Below are 26,588 nucleotides of genomic sequence, written 5' to 3' on the forward strand. Positions count from 1 at the left end.
AATAGAAACTTAAGGGACTAAAATGGTATTAACAAAAACTAAAAGGGCTAAACATTAATTACAAAATAAATCAGAGCTCAAATCGCAAATGTTAAATAATACAAGCACCAGAAATGTAAATAACCTATAAATAATGTACATGAATAAAATAAAATAATCCAGAAACCTAAAGGGTCAAACAGTAATTAAACCAACTACCAAATAGTGACTAAAAACAAGATTTACAAATATCAGGGCCAAAATCAAAATATCAATAAAAATATACAACACATGAAATTAGTGACTAAAATAAACTAATGAAAACATACACAACTTAAGTATAAATAAAATTAAAGTGCAATGACCTCAGTATAAATAAATAAATAAATAAATAAATATATATATATATATATATATATATATATATATATATATATATATATATATATATATATATATGCTTAAAGGCCAATAAGGACTAACTTGTAACATTCAGAAAACAAGTGTTCAAAAATAAAATAAATAAAATGTTCATTAATGACCATAATAAAATGTTACAAAATAATAAGGACCAGATTTGATATTACCCCTTTGAGCGAAAATATGAAACACGTCCCTTTCAAAACGACACCGTTTGGTGTCGAATATAAAAGTCCAACTTCATGCCCAAAATATCATCAGCCTTCATTTGCCATCCACATCGCCCGAATGAGAGTGAGTGAGTGAGTGAGAGAGAGAGAGCTCCAGAGAGCTCTCAGAAGCCGGCAAGCAAACGTCGTATCGGCTGCCACTGACCGGCGACGACCGCCGTCCATCAGCACCGGAGGAGAGGGAAGAAGGCATCACCTGAAGCGTCTTCTTCTCCTCATCACGAATCTGAGGGTGGATTTTCTAGATCAGAGCATATCTAAAGAAAAATGTAAGTTTTTTCTCCCTTTCTCCTCCTTTCTTTTCTTTTTCTTTCGGTTATTTCCCCCAAATGATTCTCTGTTTTTCTCTCTCTCTGGAAACTCATTTTTTTCTGTTTGGTTCGAATTGTTTACACTTTTTTCTCCTTTTTTTCTGCCCTTCACTCAATGCCTCTAAGTTTTTTCCTCTTTCTTCTTTTATTGATGCATGTCTCATGGAACAATTGCCGAGGAGATAGGATAATGATATCCTATCTATGTTGATTGACTAGATAGAATTTTGTTTGGATTTACTTTCTGATTGTTGTCACTATGGATGGATAACTGTCACTGTTCGGTGTAGGTTTATCAACGGCGGCGAGGAAAGGCTCGGCTTGAGCGGCTCAGCAGCTGGGAAGCTGAAGATTTGTTGGAGGCGGAAATGGTTGAGCTGGTGATTAGGGTCAAACCCTAATCTAGATAAATGAGAATCGTTAGATCTCCATACGATCCAACGGCTGGAAAGGTGGCGGCCCCAAGCAGTAATAATGAAACCCTAGTCGGGTCTGAACTCTTGGGTCGGTTCGAGCCTGAAGCCTGGTGGGTTGCTGAATTGGGTCGGTTCGGGTCTAAACTGGGCGGATCTTGGGTTTGTGATCTGCTAGACCAGGTGTTTATTGGGCCATTGGTTGATTTGAACTTCAACAGGGCCTGAAAAAATGTAATATGTAAATTAATTAATTAATAATAATAATAATAATAAATAATAATAAATATAATATATTTTACCCAGATAAAAACGGTGTCTACACCAACTTTTCATGTGTTGATGCTTACCAGTATCTTGGTCTAGCGGGGTCGATTTCCATGCAAAAGAGAAAGAAAACGAAAAGGATTGTACAAATACATGTACAAGTCCAGCTACCCGAAGCTGTCCTTGGTGATGGAATGGCTGGCAGTGGTGGAGTCACCTTTGTGTACAGGTAGAGACATTTCATTTTAGAACTCGATTTTTTTCCTAATAATTATTTCTTTTTCAATTATGTTCATCCAGATATGGATGTAGACTTTGTCTAGAGAGGATAAGTTTTCATCATAAAATTCGAATTTATTTGTTAGTTGTTCATTTTTCAGATGGTGTCTCATCTAAATATTTTTTTTACATACTTCATACAAAAAATTTATGTTATGAATACAAATGTACTCACATTCGAAAATATTTATTGACCGTAGTTATCTAAAAATTTTATTTGTGTTCACTCACAGATAAAAATTTATATTATTAATATTTATGTGTATATCTTTAAAAATATTTTTGACTCTGTCAATGATAATCGATACTATTATTATAAATAAGTTGATGTAAAACAATATTCACAAGGAAGATTACAGTTGTAGGAATTCGATGAAACGTCACCTTATACTTGAATTGGGGCTCAAAGTTTCACAGCAGGTGATCTATTATTTTCATTTTCAACTTATAAATGTTAAAAGTAATTTTCAAATGATCTTCATCTTCATTCCCTTTCAAAAAGATTATAAATTTATAGCGTACTAATTACCGAGTTTAATAATATTTTAAAAACAGTTATAGCACTTAAAATAAATGAATACAGCACTGATGTACGAATTACCGAATTTAATAATATCTTAAAAACAATTATAATACATGAAAATAATTGGATACAAGTACAAGACTGATGTGCTGATTACCAAATTGAATAATATGTCGTGCACGGTATTTTAGGCAACAGATAAAGTGTTTTGTTTATTTAATATTGGTTGTGTTTGTACTAACAGGACACAATTCTTGTCTGTTTTAAATCCTTTTGCAGATGTCCATAAGCAATTCAAAAAGCCATTGGGGTCACCTCCAATCGCACCGTTATGTTTTCATTTATTAACTACTAAATTGTGTGTGAGATTTCAATTCTGCGTCTAATCATTTTTCAAATTGTAAAATTATACAAAATTTAAAGCCATTGGGGTCACCTCCAATCCTTTTTCTCATGAGTTTTCCCTTTGGTTTGGTGAGAGAAAAAAAATCAGATTTCCCATAATTTAAAGCCAAAATATTATGGAATAAGCAATTCATCATCTGAGGAATATTATTTTTTTTTCTTATTGGATGATCTCCTTCCAAACATATCATATTGAATGTTGATTTCATGTTTATCAAATGTTTTTCTGGGAACAACAAATTGCAAAAAACGAATCGAAGTGCGTTAGATTCACGGAATATAACGTTACTCTGAAAATGTTATATTAATTGCATGGTTTGTTTAGCATAAATGTAATTTTTTAATAATCTTTAGTATGAATTTAAGTTTATAATGTTTGATTGAAAGAATACAAGATTATTTAAATGTACATTTTATCAAATCATCATTGTGATATATATTATTTTCAACAAGTTAAACTTTAATATTAAATTACAAGTTCTAAATAAAATTCATAGAAATATATTAATCGTTATACTATCTAACTTTTGACAAAAAAATACATTTAACATATAATTAACATAATTAATTTATCAAACTTATATTTTTAAATAATTTTTATATGTATCATATTTATTTATATTCAATACAATATAATATAAAAGATAATGTTGTGATCTCATGTGGGTAAAGATATTGTTTTTCAATATATAAAATTTATTTTTTTAACGGTAAAATATATTAATGATTACTTAATTATTTAGTCATTTTAGTTTTATCACTCATCTTTCAATTTTGTTAATCATGCCACTAAACTATGTAAATGCATTCAATCAATACACTAGTCCTTTACATTTAATAGATAATGTAACATGACAGTTAAAAAACTTAGTATAATTACACATTTGGTCCTCAATATTTATACATTATATCAATTTGATCATAATTTTGATCCAATTTAATAAATTTAATCTCCAATTAGATGGTGACACGTGTTACAACAAGATTGGATAATATTTTATTAATTTTAATTAATTAAATTTTAGTTATTTTATACTCAATCAGTTTATGACACATATCACCAACTGATTATGTACAAAACATAATAAAGAAATAATATGCAGCTAAGGGGATCAAATTATTGATATGGATATCCCCTAAGCATGCCTAAACCACTGGGTTAATCACTTCAATTGTTAATGGTTTACAACATTTTATAAAGAACTTATTAAAATTAATGGCCAAGAAAGAAAAGAAAATTAACATGTTTAAAAGGAGATTCAATCTTAGAAATTTAATAGGGAGTGCAAGCACCATAGCCATTAAAACCATGCATTTAATTAAATTTTATAAAATTATATATTTATTTATTAAATTTATTTTTTATAAAAAAGAAAAAAAATAAGATTTATTATTTTATATTTATAACTACAATTATTTTTATATATTTTTTATAGATAATAATCATATTAACTTTTTTAATATAATTAACAATTTAAATTTTATTTAATGATTATATATAAAGAAAGTATATATGTATATAAAGATTATTAATTATATTAAAAATAATAAAATTATTCTTTCATTATATAAAAGTTAAATATAGTTTAAAATTGAAATTCAAGTTTTAGTAAAATTATTTTCAAATTTTAAACTTGATTATGTTTAAAAAATTATATAAAAAATTAATATTCTTTTAAAAAATAAAATCTAAATTTTATTTTTTATTTAAAAAACTCAATTTAATGATAATATATATAACCTCCTTTACCCAACTTTCACAAAGTTCATCGGAAACCTTTTCCCTCGAAACCATGTTTGATTCAAAAATTAAAAATTAACATTTAATATTATGGAAACACCTCTCAGGATCAAACTTAATAATTTTATTAAAATTAAATACCCAAAAAATTGATATAAATAATAAATATTCAAAAGGCATGTATAAATAGTTCCAAAAAATAACAATAAATTCCAAAGTCCGTAATAATCCCAAATAATAAATAAAATAAATAATGAAAGAAACCGAATATCGTTCATATTGAAAAATAATTTTATTTAAAAGAAGTAACTCTCCAAGTATTGGATCGTCTAAGTCCGAGTATCAGAAAGATAAACTAAGAAGATGTAAGCTATTACGCTTGGCGTGTCTCTAAAGTGCAACCAAACACGTGTCTTAGATCACAAATCATATTCACAAACCAAATCATAATATTCAAGGCATGATTAATATGGAAATATAAATGCAGCCAAACATCTTACACCATTCGAAGAGTAGGTTCCCCAGAATCATCCTCTACAAACACCATAGAAGTCCACCTCGGAGGGAGGAGCCACTGATCACTGATAATATGAAGTAAAAATCATCCCGAAGGATGAATCCATTGAACTTCCTTGATCATAAAACCCAACCCAAAATGTCAAGATAACAATTTTTATCCAAATTTTGATCTAATCTAAATGTAAAGTTACATATAAATAAATATGAATGTATCGCATAATTATGTGTCTAACATATTAACATGAATCACAAAATATTTTTTATGAATTACATAACATACAGTAAATTTCCGCATCACCAACATACTTTCAAGTCAAACAATGATTAAACCAAGCAATCAGAACAACACATACAATCTATAACATTAGATAGAGACACACCTCATAAAATAAACTCAACAACGCATGTAACATTTCCCACACTCAACTCTAACAATGGGTCAAACCGAATCAGTTCGTATAGAATTAATTAATAATAATTAATTACCCTAACGTAAATAAAAAAATCAAATCGAAAACTACTGTACTACACTATAATTCACTATTAGTTATCGCAACACGAGTTAATTCAAAGTGATCAGGTAAAGGTGGAGGAGGTGGTAGCTCTATCTTCGAGTCAAAGTCTCTTGTAAAAATACAATGTTTGATTCGAATCCCAAATCACCAAATTTTTTAATAATGTAACATTAAATAGGACATTGAAATAATTTCCGGTTCGAAACAAAAGGAATTGGGTAGCAGCAATCCTCAACTCAAACTCCGCTGAAATCTCAGTCTCAACCACGGAAAGGAACGTTCGACACCATTCCAGACCGGTTCGACCCTCCACGTTAAACCCCGACCTCGGCAATGCCAATAACGATCATGGACATCCTTGAGCAACAATTTGTGTCTTACCAAAGTTGAGCGGCATTGACGATACAAGAAGAAAATGAGGAAAGGGGCCACGGTCGAACGGCTAACAATGACGACCTTGTTCGACTTTAAATGACGACGAGACGAGAGAGGCGAGAAGGGACGACAACGATCATGTAAGTTAAAGAAAAAAAAAACTGGAAAAAAAGGAACAAGGGAGGCCCGACCTGAAGAAATAGGCTAGGATTAGGTTTCATAAAATAACATGGATAAATCGCAAGGTTAGTGCCTACATTTCCATAGGGCTCTTGAAATAAGCCTTACGTTTTATCCTTTTGGCAAAATAGTCAATAAAATCAATTTAGGGATTTGAAGGAAAATTCCCAAATTTTAAGGTTTAAATTTGGGGAAAATTAGGGTGATACAATAGTATTATAAAATTTAATCAGGTATAAGTCTTGGTTTCATGGCTAAGGTTCTTGTACTCCCTTTTAAAATCCCAAGTTTGAATCATCTTTCAAGCATGTTACTTTCCTTTTTTTTCCTTTGACATTCAGTTTGTGACACGTGTCACCACCTAATTGAAGATTAATTTATTAAATTGAATTAATATAAAAATTAAAATGATATAATATATAAATATTGAGAACCAAATGTGTAATTATACCAAGTCTTACCTGCTACATCACCTCTTCCGTTAAATGTTAATGGCTAATGACTTGATTGAATGCGTTTAAATAGTTTAGTTTTCTTATTGATAAAATTGAAATATTTGTGGTAAATATAAAAGAGCTAAATAATTAAGTAATCATTGATATAATTTACCATTTTTTAATAACTTAAAGTTAGATATTGTTTTTAATAATTATTTTTACAATAATATCATTTTTCACCCAAAAAAATTATAAATAATAATTTTAATTACTCAAATATATTAATATTTTTATTAAATAAAACTCTTTATATATTATTATATTTATAATTTTGAGTAAAACATGAAGAATAAGTATGATTCATATGAAAATAATTCATTATTTCAAGGATATATTTTTTTTAAATAACATGAATGGTGTAATAACTAAAAATTGGAGGTAATGAGATTATCACATTTTTAACAACAAAAAAATCTAATGTATTGGTTTCCCACTTTCCATTGGTAAATTCCCACATTTTATCTTAAAAGGTACTTTAGGATCCTGTAATCTGAAATCTACAGAAGGGGTTCATAGGAGTTAGGCTTTGAATCTGAGGTCAGGTTTCAGAGAGTAGAGGATGTTGTAAAAATTGATGGGGTGAAAACATTAGTGAAGGGGAAGCAAAAGGAAAAAAAAATAACAGATGGTCTCTTATACGACACGTTGGAAAGGTTGATAGAATAGAATTTATAAACCAAAAGGAAAGTAGTTGCGCTGTCGTTTTGACAGTTTCTTTTCTGCATTAAACATGTTGCTTAATTTTATATCATGTTTGCAATGTTTTGTTCCCAAAACTCGATTAGTTGATCATAGGCTTAAATAAGTTGTTTTCTTTCCTTGGCATGTATTTTTGAACCACGCTTCAAACACAGTATGCTTGTGCCGTGACTACTCGAAATTGCATCAATGAACTGTTGTTATCAAAAGCGATTGAACACGGCTTGTAAACAACCATTCGAGTGGTTTGCCATTTCCATCTCGTTTGTGCTTTAACAAAATCTTATCCTAATTTGGATTTTGTTTCAAATTATGAACTGAATATTTTCAAATCTGTAAGAAATTGACTGAAATCATGCAAGTCTTAATCATCTTTGTTTGTGATGAGGCCAATAAACAAGTCCAAGATGTTCATCATTGAGATATTTGATGTGATTCAGTGGTCGAGGCAAATGAATTTTGCTTTCGGAACTCATTAAGTAATCTTAAATTCAAATAATTATATGTATATTGTGAATAAATGAAGAAAATAAAGGAACACAGTGCCGATTATCAAAATGAATAATATGTGGTGCACGGAATCTTCTATTATTTAATTCTAAAAGAAACCAACAGATAAGGTGTTCCTTTTTATTAAAAAAAAAATGCCTTGTGTTTATACTAACAGGACAAAATTCTTCACCCTTTTGCATATGTCCATATGAAATTCAAAAAGCCATTTGGGTCCTCTCCGAATTTATTTATAGAATAGTCTGATAGGACTATAAGATGATATTTTTTATAAAATAAATTAGTTATTTAATAATGTAAATATATCTTGCAAATATAGTTACTCGAATTTAAAATTTCTAAATAATTAATATTTTGTTTTACCATTAAAATTGATTAATGAATTTATATTATATTTAGTAACTACTAAATTATGCGTTAAATTTAATTCTGTGTCTAATTATTTTTCATTCATTACGAAATTTTTTAATTGTACAAAATTTAAATATAATTAATGTCATATGCCTTTTGTATTATTCAATGATTAGTTTATCATCCAGATTATTTTTATGCCCCAATTTAAGGCTTCTTTTCTTCTTTTAGAGATTCAATATATTTCATCATTAAAAAATGAAAGCATTGGACGTTTTAAATTGGCTTAAGTATATAAATGGTGCCCAATTTATACTTTTTTTAGTTTAGTGTCTAACATTTATTTTGTTTCAGTTTAGTACCTTTCCACCGCAACATGATCCACGCTTCCTACTTTCTCCATTCCGGCTAACTCAACTTCCTCTTCACCGCTCCTTACTCCCCTTCCATCGCCCTTTCCCAAAACATCTCCCCCCAGTTCACTGCCTCCATCCTCTCTTTCGACCACGCCTTTTGCTGCTCCTTCTCCGCCTCCCACGGCTTAGCCGTCCCGTCCGTGTCATCGCTCTCGAAGTCGACGACGCCGAAACGCCTTCTCCACCAGTGTCTCCCACGGTGCCTTACCCTCTTCCCCTCCGATCACCCTCAGCAACAACAACGAGGCTACCCTCTCCGAAGTCAAACACTATGGTGACGTCGTTTTGCGTTACATAAGTTAAAACAAAAACGCCAACTTTCAACGCGATCACGTCTTGCCCGACTTCGAGAAAATAGAAGACGAGTTTCTTACCCATTGGATTACGGAATCTGAAGACTCGATCACGCGGTCAACAATGTCCTGGAGCTAGGTCCTGCTGTTTCGTACGTTAAATCATTCACCGGCTTCCACAAGTTCGTAGAATTTACAGTTGAAGACATGGGGACCAGCGAGATTGGGCTAAACGCGATCATTTTAGCCAACAATGATGAAATGGTGTTGTTGCCGATGAACGAAAGGTGTGAGGTAGGGTTTTAAATAGCGTTTGCGGTTACGTTTTCGGTCGTGTCGCTTTTATCACGGTTGCGGGCATAAAAGATGTCATTGCGGGTATCGCGGTCGTGAATTTTTTAAATTTCGCACAACTTACCCCTAAAATGACTAAATTAAATATAATTAAAATAAAATTGTAAAAATTTAGATGGCTGAAATTAAAACTAAATTAAATAAAAATTAAAGTTTACATTTTAAATTAGGGATTAAATTATAATTTCTAAAAGTGTGAGGGATGTAAAATTAATATATCATTTTAAATTATATTTTAAAAATTATTAAAAAAAATAAAGCAACCCCTCTCCATTCCTTCTTCACAGTTTTTATGGCGTTGAATTTGGTTTCTCCTCCTGAAGTCAAGTCCATCTCCTTCCTGGGTTCCACCAACTCCAACTCATTCCCCAAGCTATTCCCAGGTCCCCCGGTTTTGTACTTGGGTTCCTAGAAACTTGAACCATTGTTTCTTTTTGTTTAAAACCTTGAAAATGCTTCTGTTTTTTTTATTGGGTTTAGATTACGATTTTAAAGATAGTTGTTTTGTGAAATTTTAAGGGGGTCTTGTTCTGAAGAACTATGGAACCACGTTTTGGAGGAGAGTTCAATATTCAGTTCAGTCTCAACTCCCCCTCCCCTTTCCTTTTCCCCGACCTTTCATTTTTTTGAATAAAAAAATTATGGTCGGAAATTAGAATCACGGTTGTAATAACGGTTTTTGCGTCCCGTTATCGGTGTAATAGACCGTTTCCCGTTAAATTACGGGCGCGACATTCCGAGATTGGTGTGAACCCGTGACCCAATGTAAAAATCAAAAATTGGTTTCGGACGTGGCGCTACCATAATTTCACGGCCGTTATCACATTTTCGGTCCGCAATTTGATACTCTGATGTGGGGGTTCAACATTTGACGTTGGTGGGTGGTTTCGAGTTCATGCCGTCGCGGCCGCCCACTTACTACAAGAATTTGAAGCAAATGGCAGGCGATATCTCGAGTGATGAACATATCAAAGAATGCGACCCTGCTTCAGATTTTCACTATGCCCCGCTTCAAAAATCATTTTTAATATTAAAAGTTATGCCAGGAGGCATACCAGAATAAAATAAACTTTAGACACTAAAATGAAAAAATGAACATAGGTTGAACACCTTTTGTATACATAATCCTTTTAAATTTACATGAATATTAGAATGACCATTCATCTTCGAAGGTGTGAACTTATTTATCCCTTTAATCATACAGTCCAAACTTTGTAGTCCAAGCTACTTTTTCACACAAGTTTTCCGAGAGAAAAAAAAAATCAGATTTTCCATATTTTAAAGCCAAAATATTATGGAATGAGAAATTCATCATGTGAGGAAAAACATAAGTTTTGTTATATTATATTGGAATTGTAAAGGGATTCTTTATGATATGTGATTTGCTGGTATAGCGTTCCTTCCGCTCAGAAAAGTCCTGGCTCACCAATTGGTTAGGCAAATTGATGAGAGAATAGTTGGCTTGTTTAACCACAACTTCGCAAGCACGAAATGACATATTTCAATCCTTTCTGAGAGTTTTTTTTTTCTTTACTGAACGGTAGACTCCGATATTCATGTTTATCTCTCGTTTCCTGGGAACAACAAATTGCAAAAACACTTGCAGCATTTCTGGAATGTATTGGTTTCCCACTTCCCATTGTTAAATTCCCACATTTCTATCTGAGGAAGGTAGTTTGGATCATGGAATCTGGAATCCACTAAAAGGATTCATAGGTGAAGGCTTTGAATGTGAGGTATGGTTTCTGAAAGTAGACAATGTTGATGAGTTGAAAACATTAGTGAAAGGGAAGCGAGAAAACAAGAAAATCTCATTACAAAAACAGATTTTCTCTTATACGACACGTTGGAAAGATTGATAGAATAGCATTTTTGAAGCAAAAGGAAAGTTGTTCTGCTACCTTTTTTGACTTTTTTTTTTCAGCATTAGACATGTTACTTTATTCTTTTTAACAATTTAGAAACTTAAGAACGGGAATTCAAAATTTTAATATACTTTTTCCTAAAAAGTATTCCAAAATAATGAGGATGAGCTTGTTTCTCTATTGTTTCTCTAGGAACTCGGTGCATCCACCCTAGAGGTTTAGTGCATTTGCCCCTATTTACAATGTTTTGGTCCCAAAACTCAATTATTTGACCATGAACTTAATTTAGTTGGTTCCTTTCCTTGGCATTTAAAATTGGTTGGTGACTGATTCTTTCTAACTCTAGTTTAAATGAAGAATTGCAATCGATGATTCAAGTAAACTGAAAAAGGTAATAGGCAAAGAGATCCAAAGAGAGAAAGAGTTTAAACTTTTTTTTGACTTATATATTGAACTTTAGAAATGGTGTCAGACCTAAGATTATTATAATTACTAATAGATTGACAAGACAAATGGATTTGACTGTTTTACAATAGATTTGTCTCTGATAAATTAATGAGTCCACTAAACATTATGTCAAACAATTATGATTGGTCGGAGAATGAGAATCTCCTAAGACTTTGATTAGCGAAAGAATTCTTTCAGAGATTTCTATACCGATAGACAAAGAAATGACAACATACATATAATTTATGAAGATGATCCGAAGAAATAATAACAGACTTAGTTAAGTTGTTTTCTGTCCGTGGCATCTAAAAGCAGTAATAACTTGAGCTGCTCTCTTTTTGAACCAGTTTGCTTCAAGTACCGCATGTCTGTGCGGCGACAACATGAAATTGCATCAATGAACTGTTGTTATCAAAAGCGATTGAATGAATACGGCTCGCTTTTCGGTTGCTTCATGAAACGAAATTTCAATAGTTAGATATTGATCCAAAGATTTGCTTTTAGTTGTATAACTTCAAACTTGAAAGAGTTTGAAGACCAGTTTATGGACATGACAAACATCAAGCTTTGTACTTGGGATCAGTACATATCCCGCAAAAGCAACAAAGGTTTGTCGAAATTTTCCTCTAAATCATCCTTTTTCAATCTCTTTTAGTCTTTACTAAAAATTGTGGAATAAATAATCTTATCCTAACTTGTTTTTCGTTTCAAATTCTGAACTGAATATTTGCAAACCTGTAAGAAAGTTAATGGCTGAAATCATGCAAGTCTTAATCGTTTTTGTTTGTGATGACGCCAATGAGATATCTGATATGTTTCAGTGGCTAAGCCAAAGAGATTTTGCTTTCAATGTCCATATCATGCATGCTGAATGAGAAGCAACAACTGATAGAATTATTAAGAGCTAACCATAGTTAATCCTTTACTAAATTTTTATTTCTTCAATTATAGCATTAAACTTTGGTTGTAACTTTAATTATGCCAATGGGTTGTTAAAATCAAATGATGTGATGATATGGATAAAATAATATTATTTTGGTGCGGTTATTGGTGCATAAAACAATGTCGTTTTAGGCAACTTTAGGGATGCATCAATTTTGCCACAAAACTTTTCAATAGTTTCATTTTGGCACTACACTTCTCCGATAACTGCAGATAATCAATCACCGTCCATCATATTTTAAGTCTTTCCTTCTATATTTCCATTAGAAACTTTAAGGATTTAATTGAGATAATCCTTGAGAAATTGCTAAGTTTGATTATTGAATAAATTTAAAGTGTTGACTTGTATGATTCTAGAAATTTTGGTGGTCACGTTAAGTTAGATTTAAGTGATCAAGAACCTTGTTAAGTTGGGTAAATTATGGATTATCCCCTTAAGGGTGCGTTTGGATGGGGGGAAAGAAAATTATCGGGGGAAAAGTTTTTTCCAGAATGTGATACCCATGTTTAGATTGCAAAGATTCCCAATAAGGGGTAATAAGTCATTTCTAACAGTGGCATTTTGGGGGCTTATTACTGGGAATGTCATTTCCCCCAATCCCTTAGGTATTAATATTTTCCCATAACTTTGGACTAAAATGCCCTTAAAACAATTTTTTTTCAAAAATATCCTTTTCCTAACTGTTAAATAAAAAAATTCTATGAAGGGTAAATTGTAAATTTATCCTTAAACTATTTTAGACTTACAAAAAAAATCCATAATTAGAATTTTATATGAAGTTCAGGGGTTAAAATAAAATTAAACCCTTTCATTAAACTAATTTATCTTTTAAATTTTGTCAAAAACTTTATAAATTTTATGAATTTAAATTTTTTAAAGAAAATATATAAATTGAAAATAATTAAATAATATATTTTCTACTATCTTTTATACAAATATTTTCTTTTGAATATTTAGAATTCAACTTGTTTAAAAAACAAATATATAACAAGGACAATTTAATAAAATATACATTTCGGTAATCCTATTAGGATTATTAAAGAGGCTCAATGGACAACCAAAACAATGCAAAGGTGTTTATTTGATAGAATTGAATTTAGGGAGTAAGGATAACAAAAAGATAAGACAATTTGGCACAAGGATTTAAAGTGGTTCGACTTATCAACCAAGTCTATATCCACTACCTTAGCTCCTCACTAAGGATTTTGAATTATTTTTTTAAACTTTGAAAAACTTAGAATAAATTCAATTCAAGTCAAAAAAACATTTTGCCATCATTGTTATATCAAAATATAGTTCAACAATCTCCCCCTTTTTGATATAACAAAACATTTGAAAAATTGTTTTTGCAAAACTCCCTCTTACTAAAATGTTTAATAAAAAAGGTTTCAATTGTTGGAAAATTAGCTCCCTTTTTCATCAAGAAATTGAATTTTTCAAACCAATACTTCTCTCCCTTTTTGTTAAATAAAAAAATCAACTTTAAAGTTCAAACATAACATTGAAGAGTAAGTGGTAATTTTTACATTAAAAACATTTGAAAAATCAAAGCTCATCCCTCAAAAAGTGCATTCCAAACAAAATTTAGCTTTAAAATCTTGACACTAAAACAAAATTGAATTTCGACAAATAGTAACAAAAATGTTAGTATCTCATGAAATTCAATATATTGAAATCTAAAATACTTTATGCAATATCAATAGTTGAAATTAAGTACATATGCATAAAGTTTTTCAAAAATGTTATGCATTTGAAGAATTTGATATCAATTGTTAGAGAGATATCTTTAACATTTTAAAACACATGCATAAACTTTTAATTTTAGGTCAAAAATTTTAAAATTTGTAAAATTAAAGCATTTGAAAAGTCAATATCAATTGTTAGAGAGACGTCATTTGCATTAAAATCAATTTTGACCAAATTTCATTATGATGAACAAAAAAAAATTATGAAAAAACATTACAACTTTAAAATGTTCATCATAACATCTTGTTAACATACATGAGATGAAAAACATCAAATCATTAAAATCAAAACTCATGCATGTTTAAATCAAAAGCATTAAGCTTAGAGGTTACCCATTCCTTTTTTAGTGTGACTAAATCATCTTGATTTCTTCATTTTCATCATCATTACTCCCACACACCTAAAAGAGACATTTAAGTAGATTTTGGTATCCAAATTGCTTTGGATCCTTGAACGTTAGTTTCAATGCCCCTTGATCCCTTAGGAACCCATACTTGTCTAGTTTTAAAAGATTTTCTTTTCTTTATGGGACAAGTATGTTACTTATGACCATGGAAATGACAATGTGAGCAGCTTACCATTTTTAAACATAATGGGTTGTTTTGAGAAATTAATCAATTTTCTTTTGTTAAGCTCTCAAGCTTAACTTTTAAATCAAAATTTTCTTTTTCTAAATCATTGATTTTGACTTTTGAAAACTCTAATCATTTTTCAAATTTTCATTTTGATTTTCAAAATCAACTTTGGCTTTCAAAATCAAATCATTTTCAACTTTAAATTTTGAAATTAATTTCTTATATTTGGAATTCATGGTCTCAAATTCCAAACACAAATCATTATAAGCATCTTGTAACTCATTAAAAGAATGTGAATTTAAATCATTTGAGTTAGAAGATACCTCGGAATCATCTTCGATGGCCATGAGGCATAGGTTGGCTAATTCATCTTCATCACTCCAAGCTGCTACAAATGTCTTTTTCTTTAATGATCCTTTTTTCTTTAGAAGTGGGCATTCATACTTGACATGCCCTTTTCTTTGACAATTGAAGCACACCGGGGGACCCTTATTTTTTGGTTGATTCATAATTCACTTCCTTGGAAGACATGAATCTTTTGAACTTTTTGAAGAGCTTGGCCATCTCTTCTTCTTCATCATCGTCTTCATCCATATCTTCACTTAACTCTTGATAGCTCTCATTGGTGGACTTGAAGGCAATGACTACATCCTCCTTCTTCTTCTTTTGCTTCTCGCCATTTTCTTCCTTTTCTTTCACCATCAACTCATGGGTAAGTAGAGAACCAATTAGCTCGTCAAGAGTGAGAGACTTTAGGTATCTAGCTTCAATAATCATCGTCTTCTTCGATTGCCAAGACTTTGGAAGAGAGTAGATCATCCTCCTCACTAAATTCTCATTGGAGATAACTTCTCCAAATCCTTTAAGACCGTTGATAATCACGAAAAATCTATTCGTCATAGCTTTGATGTCTTCATCGGGTTTCATCTTAAAATTCTCGTAGCTATGGTTGAGAAGACTTATCTTGGTTTACCTTACTTCATTGATTCACTCATGAGTGACTTGGAGCTTATCCTATATCTCCTTGGCATTGGAGCAAGAGGAGACTCTTCCGTATTCATCTGGGCCTAATGCACAAAAGAGGATATGCATTGCCTTGGTATTGCTGGAACTTCTTCTTCTTTCTATCACTTCAATCGTCCATCTCACTGGTTGGAATAGTGTATCCTTTAATGATTGAATCCCAAGCTCCTAGATCGTTAGCTTGAATGAAGAGCATCATCATATTCTTCCAATAGGCATAATTTACTCCATTGAAGTAGGGTGGCTTGTTAACCGGTTGTGAATCTTCAATGTAGTATGCACCGGAGGTTGAAACCGTTTTTTCTCGGTTGTGTCAGGAATTAGTAAATCTTCTTCTAGGAAGTCTCAAGGTGGTTAAACCTTCTAAATGAGTTAGGCTCTGATACCAATTGTTAGGATTATTGAAGAGGCTCAATGGACAACCGAAAAAAATGCAAAGGGGTTTATTTGATAGAATTAAATTTAGGGAGTAAGAAGAACAAAAAGATAAGACAATTTGGCACAAGAATTTAAAGTGGTTCGACTTATCAACCAAGTCTACATCCACTATCTTAGCTCCTCACTAAGGATTTTCTAACAAATTTACTAATTTGTTCTTTCTTTTTCAAGGATAAAGAGATAACATAACATTTACACTCCCTATCTTTTCAATTGGATAAGATATAACCAAAAACCCTTTACAAGGAAAAAGAATGTAAACAAATAAAACCTCTAAAAAAGAAGGTGTTTACAAGAATTTAGCTCACAAGAACAAAATATTTACAAGAGAATTGGAATAAAGAGTGAAAAGCTCTCCTCTTGTGTTTGATTGCTTGGATAGATGTTCTAACCCTTCTTCAAGTGTCCTCAACTTGTATAAATGTGTTGAAATATTGTTATGGTTGTTTCTAGCCGTTGGAAGTGGTTTGGAGCCGTTGGGGATCAATTTTCGTGCAAAATAAAATTTCTCAGACCAAGGGGTATCGGTACTCCTAAAGGTAGTATCGGTACTACCTTTGTTATATTTAAATCAACTAGCCGTTACTAGCCATTGGGGCCTAATGGTATCGATACTATAGCAATGGTATCGGTATTACTACACATAGTAGTGTCGGTACCTCTTTGGATATCAGTACCATTTTTGCATTCTGGAATTTGAACAAAGCTGGTAGCATTGGTACTACCTAGTGAGTATCGATACTCCTCTTACCTTTGATATCGGTATCATATGAACAGTATCGGTACTTGTTCAATTGGTATCGATATTGTAAGAACAGTATCGATACTACTTGTCCAAAAATTGTTTTGTGCTCAATTACAAGTTTTAAGGACTTTGAATTATTTTTGAAAGATTTGAAAAACTTTGAATAAATTCAATTCAAGTCCAAAAACATTTTTCCCTAATTGTTATATCAAAATATAGTTCAACAAATCCGTTATTCCTTTAACTAAACATTGTAATCTTATATTCCTGCTAAACAAACCAAAGACAACAATGCAACATTCTCAGTAATGTGTTAGGTAATGTTACATTCCGGTAATCCTATTCCCGGAGGTAATGCTACATTCCATGAACCAAACGCACCTTAAAGGTGATAACTGAAATAATTGTGCATACATGTGACCAATTTAAGAAATTCAAAAGGTTTTGTACTAAATTGGAAAAATATATGTATGAGAAAGTTGCTCAAAATTTAAATTTACTGAATATTTAAGCTTAAAACAAGAGCAAATGCTGTAAAATTTTAGGAATTTGGCCTTAGAGTGAAATTAGTCACAATTGTTGCTATAGATCGATTAAGGACTGTTTTGAACAAATTAAGGAAATTTGGGATCAAATTCGACAGAATTAAAGATTTGTAACGCTAACTAAAAAATAGGATAGAGACTGAAAAGAATGTAAAATAAATTGTATAGCTTAAACTATAGAGGAATTGGTAGTTTGTGAATTGTACATTAGCAAAATAGGTAAAACTGAACTGTTTTGAAAAATCTGTTAATTGGAGGACTTAATTGGAATATTAAAGGCTAAGGTTGATATGAAAATTCAGGGAAAGGATAAAAATAAGTAATGGTAAGAAGAGTTAAAACAAATTTATAAGAATTCTAGGTGAATTAGTTCACCAAAGTGCATCGAATTGCAAGAGTGACGGATTGGTCATTGAAAAATTGTCTAAATTCAAATGAAAAACTGCAGTTTTATATAAGAAATTAAAATACAAGTCATACATGGTTGAAAATATAATTGAATTATATTTCTAAGGGTATAAATAAATCAAAAATCCAATGAGTAAATTAAAAGTTACGATCAAATTACTGCAAGGTGTACAATCTGTCAAGATAGAATCTGTTTAGTGTCAACTAATTAATTGAGCTGGAATTTCTATTGTATTGATTCTAAAACTTCCTTGTGTTGTGTATAAATTGATAGAGCAATGAATAAAGAAAGTGACTGAAGGAACTAAGGGAGAATCTACCAAAGATAAGCAAAAATACAACACCCGCTGGTGTAAGAAAAAATATAGTAGACACGGCTAAGACAATTGTATAGTCCTGATAGGCAGGGTGTATATTTTTGTACAGTGTCTGAGGCATGAAATGATTTTATCATACATGGAACTATATGGCATGTCAATTATATTTTATACTTATTAGTCAAAGTTTCGTTAAGTATTTCATTTGAAATGTGTTTGATAAATTTTAAATTCGATTCTAATTTTATTTAAAAGGGAATAAAAGGAGAGGCTCAAAGAAAGGAAGAAAAGTGTTTCTGGTGAGTCTATGACTCATGACTTAAGAATACATGGAAAAATAAAGATGAATAGATGGATCAATCACCCAAATAAATTTAATGGCATTTCAAATTATATGAATAGACATAATTATGATTTTAACATATAAACATAAACAAAATGGCATTAGTAACATCTCGAAATGGTCGATAAGACAACAAAAGCATAGAAATGCATAATTCATCACGTATCTCTGTCTCATGAACATACTTTAACATGGAAAATGACAATTGTAACATGTTTTACATACCTCATATGGTTACGGATCGTCCATAATGGTTTATAGCATTTGTAAACATACATCAGCAAAGCTGGAACACAATAGAGACATGTAGGGGTGATGGTCTCCTAAAAATTTAAAAAATTTTAACTTAAATTTTGAAATTTTTCAAAAAAAATAATTTTACTCTCATAAAATATTTTAAAATTCAGATTAAGCTTTAAATTTTTCGAATGTTCTTAATTAAATCTCTCTTATAATTTTTTAAACTTCTCATTAAGTCTCTTAAAATTTTAGTTAGATCCTAATTTTCTTGAAAAAAATATAAACTGAACCCATCCAAATTTTTAAAAATTTTCATTTAAACCTCTAAACTTTTTGAAATTTTAAATTCCCCCTTCCTTAAATTCTATAACCAAGTTCCGCCACTACACATGAGAAAAGTTTCAAGCTCTACCATATAATTACGCATCAAGAAAACATAGAAATACGCTAACTTCTACGTCAAGCTATTCAAAATATGGCATTGAAGCTTCAAAGACTCCAATCTTATAGTTTCCCTTTTCCTTTGGATGTTCCACCTTGTACCTCCTCCTTTCCAGCTTCAAATATCAACATGAACATAAGGATTATTACACAACTCATTTTAACTTCCATATAACAACAAAAATTAGATACCAATCAACATAGTTAAACATTCAGATCAATTTTTTTTTAAAAAAATAATCCGTAATACAATTTTTTTAATTTATTGTTGATCGAATGAGTTTTGACATAAAAAAATTGAAGGTAATATAGAGGTTGTTTAACTCTTTGGTCGAAAGTCCTTCCACTTGGTCGATACTGAAATCTCTGTTTAGTGAGTGAAATAAAAGAGAACAAATTTTAGTTTGTAAATTTGTAATTTATCTTTTTTCTAATAATAATTGATATTTCTGTTTTATTTTATCTTGTTCTTAACTTTTGTTGTTCTTGTAGAGAATTCTACTATTTTTATTATTATTTTAATTTAAGCGCGAAATCCATTTTTGGTTAATCAGATCATTTTCATAAAAAAAAGGAAATAATAACTTTTTAAAAGAATGAACTTGAGAAAATCACGTGGGTGGAGTAAGGACAAGAGAGGTAAGGGTAATGGAGCGTCGGTGGTGATAGTGTGTGAAATGAAGTGCCCTTCCAAAGGGGTAGTAGCTACTGTGGGACACATCATCAGTTTTCTTTTTCAATTATTATTATTTATTATTGTACAACGAACTTGACAAGGTGGATATTTTTGCGAAAGAAATAAAAGAGGAAAATTACGAGTGGGCCAATAGAATCTTCAATTACCCACCGACATCTAATAGGAGGAGGGCACACCACGCAAACAACCTCTCATCCAACACGTACTGACCAATCCAATTCAGAGGGGCCAAAAGAATATACAATGAGTTTGTGAAGAATGCTTATTGTGCAACTTAGTTGTGCCAGTAATCAAGTTAATCGAAGCTCGATGAACGGCTCCATCGACCCTTGAGGTACTCCTCTAACGACATGGATTGCTCGATGCTGCTCATGGAGACCGAGTCTTCCTCGACATCGAGCAATGCTAGACTAAGATGAGATTGAAGGTTTGACTGAGGACAACCTTCATCATCCAGTGTATCATATCCTTCCGAGGCATTCACTTGTAGTCTTGCCCACTTGGTCACTTCAGCATCACCTTGTAGCAGCTTCACAACCTTTGGTAATCACAAAAAAAACAACATTAATCATCCATTTTCACAGCACAAGTGCAGCTGCAATCATTCAACAACACCCTTAAGAAGGCCAAAGATGGGTTACAACGCTCATTTGAGGTCTAGCCTGAGGGGCACGCCTAATGCAAAGCGTGGCAGCAAGAATCATTCTCTCCATCTGGTCACTGTCATAGCCACCAGCCAAGCTTGGGTCTAAAAATTGGAAAAACTTCCCACCCCTTAATATTGGCTTCGCCTAGACATGGTCAAATTTTTATTTTAAAAACGAAATTAAAAGATGGATTAAAGAAACTATAAGAGTCAGACGGCATGAGCAAAAGGGACTTACCCACATGACCAAACTCTCTTGGCCTTTTGGACAGTCGCTGCTTATTGGTTTTCTTCCAGAAAGCAGCTCAAGCAGCACGACCCCGAATGCATAAACATCGATTTTGTAGTTTACTTTACCATACATGAAGTACTCAGGAGCCAAATAGCTGGAACAAATGGTAAAAATATTTATTTACAATTGGTTTAGATAATGGATGAAGCAAGGATTGTGAGACAGTCTCTGCTACAGTTAGTAATCTTAAGGGGTCTTTTCATCTTGAAGTGAAAATTACATACCCAAAGGTCCCTGCAACATCAGTGCAGGTTATATACGAAGAAGTCGTTGATGCCCATTTAGCAAGTCCGAAATCTGAGAGCTGCATAAACCAGCCAAAAAAAAGAACAATGACATTTTGTTATCGATTTCGAAACCAAATATATATATATGGACACCAAGAACTTAAAGATACCTGAGGCTCAAAATCATCAGAAAGTAATATGTTTGAAGATTTAACATCCCTGTGGATTACAGGGTGGTCACTGTTAGTATGCAGATAATCTAAGGCTTCTGCCAACCCAGTTGCAACTTTGTATCTTTCATTCCAACCAAATGCATTAGGATTCTTCTTATTACCTGAATTATAAATAAGCAACTTCAGAAACTAGTTTCTGATATCAAATAACATAATAATAAGATCCAAATATCTTTTTCCGATATTGAATACGTGCCGTGAAGGTTTTCTTCGAGGCTTCCTCTTGATAAGAAATCATAAACCAAGAGAAGATTGTTATCCTCATAGCAGAATCCCAAGAGGGAAATAATGTTCTTATGATGCAATGTAGTAATAATCTCGATTTCTAGAACAAACTCCTTCAATACTTCTTCAGAAGGCTTTAGGATTTTCACTGCGAGCTCCTTGCCATCTCGAAGGCAACCCTTATAAACCCGACTATTGCCTCCTTTCCCAATCAAATTATCTGCAAAAGAAACAAGGAAATACTTAAGTTTTACGAGAGGAGGGAGTAAAAGTAAATTGTTGTAGAGGAATTATGAATTTAAAACATACCAGCCAAGAAATTCGATGTTGCTGAAACAAGTTCTTTGTACTTGAACAATCTGCAAGTTGCAGAGTATTTATCATGAAGACCCTCCAATTCTTTTGGCAGGTTTATTGAGTTGTCGTCAGGAGAAAGTGGAGCAATGGCATTCTCTTTACCAACTGGAACAATTGCACCACTTTTGCCATCGAAATTATAGGACTTAAATTCAATTTGCTCACACCCTTCTTGTTTCTGATATGAATTGGTTATTGAAAGTGTAGGCCTAGAGGGCAACTGCATCAACCACTGAACCACAGATATCTGCCTCAAGGAAAAACGGTCAGGAGCTTGCTGTTGTCGATCCGATAAAACCACACGCCGAAGTAAAGGCCAACCGGGTCTGATTTCAGGCAATTGATTGATCAACATGGAAATCGAGCATGATGCAGCCTCAGTGTTTTGCACGGGCACTATAGCCAAGGACTTCTCTCCATCATTAGCATCATCGCCACAACTAGACTCATTTGCAGATTGGTGGCAAGAATTACGCAGCAAAAACTTATTTCCAGATCCACAAACGAAGCAATTTTGCTTTCCGTCACTCTCGGCGTTACCTGAATTGGCTTTCAATAAGGCCTGGTGGAACCTTCTGTCCTTGGATTCGTCTGAATTCATTTTGGTCACGGCATTGGTAATCCCTTCACTTAGTACTTTGGAATTCTTTTTCAATGTTATCGTTCGTTGAAGCACATTAAGCAAGCTATTTCGTTTCTGATCTTCATTCCCTAAAAAAGAGAACAAGACACAGATTTTCCTTAAATTCCACCAAAATCTTACATGAAATCCAAGAACTTGGAAGGCAAAACAAAATCTTTACCTTGAGAACCAAAGGTGGTCCCTGGAGAACCCTCTTTGTGGAACACAACTTTGCCATTATTAACAGCAAGAATAGAACACTTCTTGGCTAGTTTCTTAGCACAGTACTTAGCTACCGATGTCGATGATCGGATTTTATGGGTTTTGGCTGCAGTACCAACTATAAGCTTTGTTGCAGAATAAGATTTTGCTTCCCTCACTAAAATTTTAGAAATTGAAGTACCTCTGCATATCTTATGTTTGAGATCCACCTGCAAGATGATTACCCAAAATCAAAATCTATCTTTTGACATTAATTTGATATGGGGAATGTTCAATCAATTGCTCTTTGCTCTTTGCAATGTAGATGTAGCTAAATTGAGCAACCAGGGAAAGATCAGCTTTTCCAATTGACCAAACAGAAAGAAAAATGAGATTAACAAATTCATCATTGAAAAAAAGAAGTAATTAACTATAAACAAAGGAGGGAAAAGTACAGAAAGAGAAAAAGGAGATCATGAAATTAAACCTGTTTCAAATTGCAGAAGCCTTCATAAACAGCAAGAATAGGGTCGAACGCTTTGACAAGCGATAAAAGTGAAGATTTTCCATCTCGATCCACAATTTCTACATACACAAAAGAAAAATCCAACTTTAGTAAACGGGTCAAAAATTCATACCCCAAAAATATTTTCAAGAAAAATGGAACACCAAAACATTTCACTGACCGTTGTTACCAAGAACATGAAGAGCAATCACACAGTCACCAGGCTGAGCCACCTTAACCAACGCCCATGTCAAAAGCTCTCTACTTGGCGAATCAAACTTCACCCCAACAACCACCGTCCCTCCTTCACCACCACCACAAGAAACCGTCTCTTTGTCTCCAACAAAACCATATTGTAGCATTTTCATTTCAGCGTTTTTGCTGTTCTTCCTTGCATAGACCAAAGTTCAGGCTCATATTACGGCTTATATATGCATATGTAGAGACGGAAGTGTTAGGTTGATTATCAAGGAAGATAGGAAAGAAGCATGTGCTTCCGTGCGGTTTTTTAGGCTCAACTGTCCAACCAAACTAGAAAGAGACGGAAGGAGGGAGTGAGAGAGGACTTCTCATAGAAACAATCTCAGTTTTTACATGTTTAAATTATTAAACAATTCATTTGCATGTTTTAAGTTTCTTTACTTGTTTATTAAAAAATGGTCCTGCCTTCTAATATATATATATATATATATATATATATATATATTCATTCTTAGATTTTACATAATAGTAAAAAAAATTTAGTTGATCATATTCTCATATGTAATAGGGTGAGGGGAGGTAAGGTAATAGGCTGCCCCCAACGTCATGGGGAGAGCAGCTTCCATGGAAGACCTCCGGCAGGAGGAATTATAAATTATCCACCGTGAGACTCGATCCCACAACCACAAGATTAAGAGTCTTGTGCTCTACCAACTTAGCTGGACGGACAATTCAGATTTTACATAATAGTGAATTCATTAAATGAGCATGGACACTAAAGTGCTAAACACCAAGGCAATATTTTCAATAAATCACCGGTGATCGGTATATTTACCGATCTAATACCGGTCAGATTATATTTCCCGATTTAACACCCGTAGCAATAAAGCGCGCCCTCTGAACCGCGCTATACGCTGATTTGGCACCACGTGGGTATAGCCCGCCCCCTGCCCCACGATATACGGTGATCTGGCGTCACGTGGGTATAGTGCGCCCCCTGATCCACGTTATACTTGGGTATCTGACACGTGGGGTATAGCGCGGTGCAGGGGGCGCGCTATACCCCTAAATACCCAACCCTTCACGTCTCCATCCTCCCTATAAATACCTCATCCTCAATCACTTTTATCACACCAAATTATCTCAAATTCTCTAAATTTCTCTCAAATACTCTATCTTTTTAAGGTATATTTTATAATATTTTTACTATTATGTATTTACTTTATTTAATATTTTACTAATATAATTCTTTTACAAAAATATAATGGAAGGTAGTCTACTTCGCTCAGATGGAAATCATATATCTCTACACTTTGTTGATACATTAACATTTTAACGATTTAATTTAATTTAAATTATTAGTAATATTTAGTTGATTTATTTAATGCATGATTATTAGATTAAGAATTAAATATCTCGACACTTTACTGATACGGTAACATTTTAACGTTTTAATTTAATTTAAATTATTATTAATAATTAGTTGATTTATTTAATGCATGATTATTAGTTAAGAATTAAATATCTCGACACTTTACTAATACGGTAACATTTTAACGTTTTAATTTAATTTAAATTATTAGTAATAATTAGTTGATTTATTTAATGCATGATTATTAGAGTAAGAATTAATTTTTGTAATTATTTATTTTTAGGAGAAGGACCGTGTATTAGATCCTTTTATTAGGAATCTTAAGTTAGTGATACCCAGCCGTGTCTTGCCGTATTTAGTACAAGTTGGATTCGGTTACATAGGTAGATATCAGGGTCACTATAAGATAGAGCAGACATGATTTCTGCCTTAGTAGAGCGGTGGAGGCCGGAGACCCACACATTCCATCTTCCGTGCGGAGAGTGCACGATCACGCTTGAGGATGTTTCTATGCACCTGGGGCTTCTGGTGGATGGAGATGTGATATCGGGGATAGCTTCCGGTTCTTGGACTACTTTGTGTCGGGATAGTCTAGGACGTGTCCCGGAAAATTTTATCGGAGGTAGGATACCGTTAAATTGGTTAGATGCCAATTTTCGGGAGTTGAACGCAGACGCCTCTAAGGATGAGATTAAGATGTATGCACGGGCATGCATACTGCAGTTGATAGGAGGGTTGTTGATGCCGAACAAATCGTGCAACCTAGTTCACTGCATGTGGTTACGACATCTTAGCGACTTTCGTCTTGTCGGATCATTCAGTTGGGGCTTGGCAGTTTTGGCTTTACTGTACAGGGAGATGTGTGGAGCCACTGACTATAGACGTAATACTATCGGCGGATGTCTCCTGCTGCTGCAGTCTTGGGCATGGTATCGATTGCCCTTTTTATGTCCTGTTGTGGAGAACCCATTCGTATTTCCACTACTTCTGAGGTAATTATAAAACTGATTTTTTTATATTAATAATTTTATACAGCGTATAACAAAATTTTTTCCTTGAATAGGTGGTCTACTGATAGAAAAAATCATCAGGAGCTACCTGATGATTTAGAAAAAATTAGGGTGCTAATCGATCAGAAGGCTGGCACATAAGTATGAATTTTAATGTTTAAAAATTGATTTTAGATTATAGTTATATAATTAGATTATTATTTTGATAAAAATTATATATTATTTGTTTTAGTTTGAATGGGTGCCATATTCTACTGATGATGTGAGGGCGGTGATCCCATCTGAGTTGAGGGGTTCATAAGATGTTTGGATGGCGATGGTCCCTCTGATCTGTTATACGACCGTCGAGTGGCACTCCTCTGATCGCGTGCTCCGACAGTTTGGTTGTTTTCAACCAATTCCGGAAGCACCTCGCAATATGGACGAGTTGCATAGCTTAGATAGACGCAGCAAGACAGATACAAATTGGCTGGTGAGGCATCATGGGTGGGTCGTGTTGTGGGAGGATCGACATCGGTGTCTTCCCCGTAGAGAGCCCATTTTTGATGACCTCTTGATGTATGCTGAGGATTATTATGAGTGGTTCAACAGTAACGGGAAACCGTTTCTACTTCCCGATGATGCACGAGGGAAGACCTTTTCACGAC

At 32.8% G+C, this 26,588-nt stretch overlaps 1 protein-coding gene and 1 pseudogene across 1 annotated transcript; one reads left to right on the forward strand and one right to left on the reverse strand.

Moving 5' to 3' along the window:
* Positions 1–1,350: 1,350 nt before the first annotated feature.
* Positions 1,351–9,336, forward strand: LOC120113581 (annotated as a pseudogene).
* Positions 9,337–20,121: 10,785 nt separating this feature from the next.
* LOC120113615 (probable receptor-like serine/threonine-protein kinase At5g57670) lies at positions 20,122–26,340 on the reverse strand. The gene is made up of 11 exons (XM_039134707.1): positions 26,337–26,340; positions 23,540–23,744; positions 23,341–23,438; positions 22,834–23,083; positions 21,983–22,741; positions 21,645–21,893; positions 21,386–21,549; positions 21,213–21,292; positions 20,935–21,082; positions 20,692–20,841; positions 20,122–20,588 (listed from the first exon to the last, which is right to left on the reverse strand). Exons 2-11 carry the CDS (start codon positions 23,724–23,726, stop codon positions 20,346–20,348), a joined length of 2,328 nt encoding a protein of 775 aa, XP_038990638.1. The 5' UTR covers positions 23,727–23,744; positions 26,337–26,340; the 3' UTR covers positions 20,122–20,345.
* Between the last annotated feature and the right edge of the window lie 248 nt (positions 26,341–26,588).

This window comes from Hibiscus syriacus, unplaced genomic scaffold (assembly GCF_006381635.1).
Source record: "Hibiscus syriacus cultivar Baekdansim isolate YM2019G1 unplaced genomic scaffold, ASM638163v2 tig00110210_pilon, whole genome shotgun sequence".
In the NCBI taxonomy this organism is placed as follows: domain Eukaryota; kingdom Viridiplantae; phylum Streptophyta; class Magnoliopsida; order Malvales; family Malvaceae; genus Hibiscus; species Hibiscus syriacus.